This window comes from Cicer arietinum, chromosome 2 (assembly GCF_000331145.2).
Source record: "Cicer arietinum cultivar CDC Frontier isolate Library 1 chromosome 2, Cicar.CDCFrontier_v2.0, whole genome shotgun sequence".
NCBI lineage: Eukaryota > Viridiplantae > Streptophyta > Magnoliopsida > Fabales > Fabaceae > Cicer > Cicer arietinum.
Window position 1 is genome coordinate 16361293 of NC_021161.2, and position 8683 is coordinate 16369975.

Sequence of the window (8683 nt, forward strand, 5' to 3'; positions counted from 1 at the left end):
ATCTACTAACTGATCATTGGAATTGACAAAGCTAGTGATGATGTCACCCGATTCGATCTTTTCTCTAACAAAATGACAGTTAATTTCAATATGCTTGGTCCTCTCATGAAAAACAGGATTCGAGGCAATGTGCAATGCAGCTTGATTATCACATATTAGTGTCATTGTGCTGGCCTATTCAAATTAAAGTTATTTCAGTAACTGTTTCAACCAGATGAGTTCACATGTTACTAGTGCCATGGCCCTGTATTCTGCCTTAGCGCTGGATCTTGCAACAACATTTTGTTTCTTACTCTTCCATGATATTAAATTTCCTCCAACAAGTACACAATACCCGGAAGTTGATCGTCTATCTATGGGTGAGCCTACCCAATCGGCATCTGAGTAGCCAATTATCTGAGTATGTCCTCTATCTTCATAAATGAGACCTTTTCCAGGTGCACTTTTGATGTATTTAAGAATCCGAATTACAGCATCCATATGTTCTTGGCAAGGAGAATTTAAGAACTGACTTACCACACTGACAGCAAAGGAAATGTCAGGACGAGGGACTATGAGATAGTTTAATTTTCCAACCAATCTCCTATATCTTCTTGAATCTAATAGAGGCTCCCCATGATTGGGTAGGAGTTTGACATTTGGATCCATAGGAGTATCAACTGACTTGGCATTTAATAGATCTGTTTCTTCAAGAATGTCCATAGCATATTTTCTTTGTGAAATTACAAGGCCATCTTTGGATTGGGCTACTTCAATACCCAAAAAATAACGGAGTTTACCAAGGTCTTTAGTCTGAAATTTATTTGAGAGATGTTGTTTTAACTGGAGTATTCCTTGTTGATCACTTCCAATTATAACAATGTCATCCACGTAAACAATAAGATAGATGCACCCTTTGAGTGGTGATAAAATACAGAGTGATCGGCTTCACTACGGATCATACCAAACTCTTGTACTACCGAGCTGAATCTGTCAAACCAAGCTCTAGGAGACTGTTTAAGACCATAAAGGGACCTGTGTAGCCGACAAACCATGTTGGAAGACTCCCCCTAAGCAACAAACCCTAGTGGTTGCTCCATATAAACTTCTTCTTCAAGATCACCGTACAAAAAAACATTTTTAATGTCAAGCTGATCGAAAGGCCAATGTCGAATTGCTGCAATGGAGAAAAACAATCTGACAGATGCCATTTTGGCAATAGGTGAGAATGTGTCGCTGTAATGCAACCCAAAAATCTGAGTATATCCCTTGGCTACCAAACGAGCCTTAAATCAATCAATCTTACCATCAGGACCAACATTCACTGTATAAAGCCAACGACACCCGACTAACGACTTCCCACGAGATAAACGAACCAATTCCCAAACTGCTTTGTAGAGCACACATCTCATCAAGCATTGCTTGCCTCCATTCAGGGTGGGATAATGTTTCACATGTAGTTTTAGGAATAGAAACAGAAGACAAGGTAGACAAGCAAGTGTAATGTAAAGGAAAAAGACGATGATAACACAAATCAATATAATGAGGAGATGGATTACGGGTGGTGCGAATATCCTTACGAAGAGCAATGGGAAGGTCAGGCTCAGGTGGCAGGGCCGGATCCGGAGGTGGCGTTGGAGGAGAGTCTGTAATGGGAACAGGAACAGGCACAACAGAGGGTAAGCGACGACGCTGATATGTTTGTAGTGGTCAAGGAGGTTGAGGGGCAGACTCGGCAGGTTTGATAGGAAAATGAGTGGGTGGGAGAGGTATAACTACTTGAGGAGGTTCGGGAGTAATGTCCTGATAGGGCTCAGTAGTTATATGGGTAGGTTTAAAATATTGTACAGACTCGAAAAAGGTAATATCGGCTGATGTAACGTAGCGGTGTAGTGTGGGAGAATAACAACGATAGCTCTTTTGGGACCGATGATAACCGAGAAAGACACACTTGAGTAACCGAGCTGACAATTTGTCCAAACCAGGAGATAAATTGTGGACAAAACACGTGGACCCAAAGACACGAGGTGGTAGTGGGTGAAGAGGAGTATGGGGAAAGAGGACCGAATGGGGGATATTGCCATCAAGGACAGAAGATGGCATACGATTGATAAGGTAGCATGTCGTTAAGACTGCATCCCCCAAAAACAGAATGGAACATTGCCATGGAGAACTAAGGTTCGTGTGGTTTCAATGAGATGCCGATTTTTGCGTTTGGCTACCCCGTTTTGCTGAGGTGTATGAGGACATGATGTTTGGTGTAAAATACCGTTGGAAGCCATAAAATTTTGAAATTGATGAGACAAATATTCCCGAGCATTATCATTTCTTAAGGTACGAATGGAAATTCCAAATTGGATTTTTATTTCTTGATAAAATTGCTCAGAGATTGAAAACAATTCAGTTCTATTTTTCATTAAAAATAACCACGTACAACGAGAATAATCATCAATAAAAGTAACAAAATACTTGGACTCTAAAGTAGACACAGTACGAGAGGGACCCCAAACATCAGAGTGAACCAAAGCAAAGGGAGAGGATACTATTTTATTGACTCGATCGGGAAAACTACTACAGGTGTGTTTCCCTAACTGACATGACTCACAATGTAAATTAGACAACTTAGACAAACTAGGCACCAGTTTTTGTAGTTTGGTAAGACTTGGGTGTCCTAGCTGAGCATGGATAGTATGAGGGGACTCTGTGGCAGAGCACGTCTTGGAAGATGTAGAAAGGTAATAGAGGCTTTGTGACACATCCGACGTCAATCGTCCGTCCCGAATTCCGGTCCTGCAAGGTAACATTATCATTAGTGAAAGTAATAATACAATTATAAGACCGAGTCAATCGACTAACTGAAAGTAAATTAAAAGGGCATCCACGTACATAGAGAACAGATGCAACTGAGATGGAAGGGAGGATGTGGACAGTGCCAACTCCTTGAGACCGGGTTTGAGTACCATTGGCATAAGTTATAGTAGGTAAAAAACCATATGTAGAGAGTGAAGAAAAGAGATCTTTATTACCAGTAACATGATCAGACGCACCAGAATCAAGAACCCAAGGGCCGAGAGAAGATGAGTGAGAGAGGTAAACAGATGAGTTACCAGTGTGTGCAACCGAAGTAGGAGAACTAGAGTTCGGATGACTCTGAACCCATCGGAGAAAATCTTCATAGTTTGTTGGGGAGCCTTGTGGAGATGGTGTAGTCTGAATAGTTGCAGAAGGATCAAGCTGAGTTGCATTTATCGAAGGCGAAGGCTTACCATGCAACTTCCAACAGCGATCAATAGTGTGTCCAACCGGATGACAATGCTCACACTTAGGACGAGGCTTAGAGTTGGATGGTCCTCCACGAGAACAATGTTGATTATGTCCCTGGGATGCAAGGGCAGCAGTGTCACCCGAAATTGAAGTAATAGACTGCTCAACTGGATGTTTTGCTGGTACTCGAAGGAGGATCGCTGAAGTAGTAGTCATATTCGGAACAGTAACAGACTCCAAAATTTGATCACGAGTTGCAGAGTACTCCTGGGGTAGGCCATAGAGTGCAAGAAGCATGAAGAAGGTGCTGCGTTGATCCAACTTCTTCTTCTTTTCAGATGGATTACTTGCAGCAGGAGGGAGAAGCTCATTAAAGTCATGAAGTGCACTATGAACGGTGCCAAGATATGCAGAAATAGAGCCATCGAGTGACTTCGGAGTAATGATATTCAACAAGCGGTGACAAACTCCATAGAGACGTTGTGTGTCGTTAGTATAGAGTGCCTTTGCTTGACTCCAAACCGATTTCTGGATGAAGTGTAGACTTAATGACACTACACAACTGAGTATTGATCTGACTCCATTTGGATGTTTCAGTCACACTTACCTTTTCAGGGTTTTGGGTGAGATGATCCTCGTAACCTTGACCACGTAGCCATAGTTTGATGTCGGCAGCCCAACTATCATAATTTGATCCATTCAATTTTTCAACAGAGAGAGGAGAAGTGATGTAGTTGGTGAAGATGCTCTTTGTTTCAGACTGGAACGCCATGGTCAGCACAGATTGTCAGAAAACGCGTCGGAACCGGGAAAACAGAGGCTGTTTGAACTGGAACTCGTATATCCGTAACTCGAAACTAAAAACTGAGGGCAGATATGGAAGCAGGGGGCCAAGGCGAGTGCGGTGGAAGAAGCGGCACCGTGAACGGCCGCCGGACGCGCCGTCACGCGCGGTGGCAGTGGCGCCGCGTGAGGGCGCGTGAGCAGGTTTCTGAAGGCGCGGCGGAAGGGTTTGGCCGATCTGGGGTGTACGGCGCTGATGAAGTGGTCGTTCGTCGAGAAAACTCGTCAGAAACAGTGACGGCAGCGACGGTAGAGCGTGAACGGCTGAACAAAAATTGAGGAATCAACGTATCAACGGCAGAGGGGGGGCAAATCGGAGTTGAGAACACAGTTTGCCGAAAAAATATTCACCAGAGACAGTGGGTCGACCGGGTAGTTGACGATTAGGGTTGTCTCTCAGTTGGCTCTAGATACCATGTTGAATATAAAGAGTATTGAGAGACATATTGTGAATAACCCGTGTGTTTCAACTACACAGCGGAATTTCTTTATATAGACAAAGGGTATTAAACAACCCTAATTTACATTAATACTAACGGGCCAGAATACTTACAGCCCATCTACTATAATATAATATTTACATTATAATATTTAACAGAAATATTATAAAAAAGTAAGTTAATAAATATTATATAATAGAAATAAAACATCTAGAATTAAATAAATATTATATAAAAGATATGTTAATAATATTATATAATCTCTTTATACAATTATATTAAATTTAATAATGCAACCTTAATTTAAATCATTATCTATAATAGAAATGAAATATCTATGTTTAAATACAATTAAAATCCATTTTGGTAATTACATGTTCAAAAGCAATTTTGGTCCAAATTATCCAAACAACTTTGATTTATAAGAATCACCTTTACAGTAACATATCGAAACATAAAACAATATACGTTCAAGTCAATTTTAACCAAAATCAATTTTGTTAGAATCAATTCTATCAAAATCAATTCTCGTCACAGCAAAACCAAACACACACTAACAAACTTCTACTAACTAACTCTTAACAATACAAACCCCCTCAACTAACTCATCAACTTACTAACTAACTTCAACTGACTCTTATCAACTCCAATTATCTTCATTCTATATCCTAACAATATACACCCCCTCAAAACAACCTTGTCCTCAAGGTTGCAATCTAACAAATTTGTCTTTAGGTAGCTTAGTTGTTGAAAAGAAGAGGGAACACAAAAATAAAATTATTCCCCCAGGATCCCACTGTTGAGAAGATGAAGATCCTATCAATATATTTGTAGGAATGAACAGTATATCACTGTGGGCCTGGTCCAAAAGGGAAGCAATGCCTGCAATTATGGGAAATGCCCATTGTGCACTGTGCTCTATCTTCGTCACCTGAACCAGTTCTTGCACGAATAGTGATGCTGTCTTCAGTACCCATGTGCTTGGCGGTTGCAACGACCTCTTAAACAATGTCTGGAAACTACCGTCTGACGGCGAAGGAGGTGGGGGCCGTCAGCCTGTGCAAAAACAAGAATTTATTCACTGTTAATAATCCCTTCGCCCATGAAACAAGAATTTCTTCTCTGTTAACAATCCCGTCGCCCTTGAATGGCACGAATGCTAGCTTTCTCTCGACAATCTGGCAGATCGAACCAATGATAGAACCCACAAATTATATATCGACAAAACTGTATGTTTATTGAATGGAAACTTGAGCAGGGTGCTCTTACAGTAGAAAATGAAAATAAACCAGAGTCCTAGACTCCTAATCCAGAGCAAGATGCTCCTAAACCAGATAGGAATCTCTCCTAACCAATTACTAACAACTTTCTTAATGATTTCTCCAACTCCCATACCCCCTATCTTATAACAAGAATCCCTTAAAATCAGTGTTGTTAAATGGCGGCCATGGCGCCGCCATTCCACTATGGCATGGCGGATTTTTGGAAAACCGCCATAGGCAATTTGTGAATGAATGCCCGCCATGGCAGATTTATATGGCGGGCTTTTGGCCTTCTGCCATCCACCATAGACAACACTTCTTAAAATCAGGGAACCAACTAAATTGATCCAAGTAATGTGATCAAAATATGCCGTATGACTATACTCTACTTTCACAGTTTCATTAAATCATAGAATCTAAGAATGCATCTCACAAAATCACAATAGAACAAACCAAGGGACGAAGACACAGACAAAAATGAGCATCATACTAATTCAAACAAGAAGAGAAACTCAATGTCGAACCTTTCTCTACTCAATCCAGGAACATCATTCGAAATCAACGCCATCAAAGCCATGCGGTACATATGGTCAGCTATTGATTCAGCACCTTTTATCCCATGATTAACCCATCCTTTCCTCTTTGTGGTCTACAAGGCACATAATATGTATGGCAACAAGAGACCAAACTATCATTCAATCAGGGTTGCAGAACCATCATTTTCTTTCAATATAACTAACCTAATTTTGAGAAATAACCAGATACAAATGTATAGTAAGAATAAAACATAATTAAACATATAAATAAAATCCCAAGCTTCCAAAGCCAAAGTTTGCTTATGTTGAACATAACTCAACCCTACACAACTTGCTCACAAGGTGAGAGATTTCTAAAACTTAAATAAACACATTTTCAAGTCATATTTCACATAATATCGAATTGCCAATGAAACTTAATGCGGCATACTAGAGGTCATTTACTTTATGAAAACATTTTTTATTTCCTAAAATTTGTGTTAATTTTCCTCTTTAATAAGGAGGTAAGAGACTTGTGAATCTACATTACTAGAAACAACTAAATGGCATTTCATCTTATTTCAATGACAATAGTTTACTTCAATAGTCCCTTATCAAAGTAAAATAAACACACATTTTAGAAAATGAAAATACCAAATATTTTCAAAAAGTAAAAGGAGTTTTAGCACAAACAACAAATGAAAAAGATACATCAAATTTCATCATATAAACAACCAGCCAGAATCATGGTTTTAAGCCTTTAATTTGCCATAAAGGCCTAGGTTTCAATGCAAAAAGAGGAGGTAATTTAGGATCACATATATTGTAATTGCGAGGATAATGATTGAACACAAAAATAATGGATCTTTGAAAATGTAATTGGTCTATGACGTCGGTACCTTGAGTCTGTGGCAGAGAGTGAGAAAATCGATGACAGAGGAGGAACCAATGGAAGTGTTAGAGGATTCTGAGTTAACTCGCTTCATTGGAGAGCCTAACCCTTCCGAACCGGAAGACTGGGAACGAACCAAGACGAGCCTGAGGTTAGGAGCGTTGCGAAGGAGAAAGGGCTTACAATTGGGAGTTAGAAGAATGGAGCGAGAAGGTGAAATGCGATGCAGAGGTGATATACAACAGCGAGTGGCTGAATAAATCGCCATTTTATGTTTTTTAATTATTTTTAATTTCTAAGCTTTTGTATTGATTGATGGAAGGGAGGAGTGAGAATTGACGGTGACGACAGAAATAGGGACAGTTTCTGTGGTTTGGTTATTTCTTCGGATACTGTCTTGGTTGCTGCGTTTTCGTCCGTCGTTGTTTCTTGGTTATCTTTGATCAAAATATCTCTCTATCTGTGTGTGATTTTTTTTTTTTTTTGTTATTAGAGGAAATGATATAGAAATTCGCATATCAGATTTTAAGGTTAATAATATAGATATTTGGATTTTATAGATTTGTAAATCATTATTTTAGCATATGAAATTGTAATATGTTGTCCCTTTGTTTTGTAATCCAACAAAAATTCTGAATTATTTTTTGAATTATTTTTTTCAAAATTATTGATAACTTAGTCTTTGACATTAAATTGATTGTTTGTTGATAGATAGCTCTTTAAGTTTGTGAACTTGTTGATGTGTCACTTTCTTATAGTCACGAGTGTAGTTGATTTATGTCTCATTAGAAACTAGACTTAATTACTGTCGAAATAGACATTGTTTCACTAATTTTCATTCAGAATTGATCGAGAAAATGGAGTTACACGCTAGAAAACAATTTGTTGATACATGTTTTTATTTGTATACCTTATTTTATTAACCTGTATTAATTGAATGTATATTATGGAGAATAAAATTATTTATAAAGTAGACATCTTAAGATATCTAAAATGTTATCGTTTAATCAAATCGAATATTGTTTGTTATTTTAATTAAATAATCAAAGTTTTAGTGTTTTCTGAAGAAAAAAAAAATTATGGCTTAGCTGAATTAAAATTGGTATAACATAAGCAATAGGCGGTTTTTAGTGAAATCAATTGGATTTGAAAGTTTATTCCTATTACTTTGTTATTGTAAAAATTTATAAGTTTATATTAAATAACCAAATTGACATTAAGTTATGTTTCTATTTCAATTTTACTATAATTTTTTTCAAAAACTAAAATACTATTAATTTAGTCACAATAAAATCATCTGTACATGTGGTAGGAAGTGAGTAACATATAATCGCTACGTCAACAAATTCACTAAGTTAACCGTCAACAAACAATCAACTTAATGTCATGGAATAAAATGATAACATTTTTTATTATTTGAGGTTTTTGTTGAGTTCGGGACCAAAGTAATAGCAAGTTACGTTTTCAAGAACTAAAATGAATGGTGGT

At 38.1% G+C, this 8683-nt stretch overlaps 1 protein-coding gene across 3 annotated transcripts in view; it reads right to left on the reverse strand.

Moving 5' to 3' along the window:
* The window catches only part of LOC101496043 (uncharacterized), a 14809-nt gene extending 7130 nt beyond the window's left edge, over positions 1-7679 (reverse strand). For 2 of the 3 annotated variants that reach the window (XR_189425.4, XM_073365222.1), the window contains exons 1-2: positions 7203-7679; positions 6313-6437 (exon numbers count right to left, since the gene is read on the reverse strand). Coding sequence is in view for 2 of the 3 variants with exons in the window: in XM_073365222.1 (XP_073221323.1) it covers positions 6313-6437; positions 7203-7463 (386 nt within the window). In the remaining variant the exon portion in view is untranslated. The remainder of the gene's footprint in view (positions 1-6312; positions 6438-7202) is intronic. The other variant, XM_004490233.4, reaches the window with a different exon arrangement.
* Between the last annotated feature and the right edge of the window lie 1004 nt (positions 7680-8683).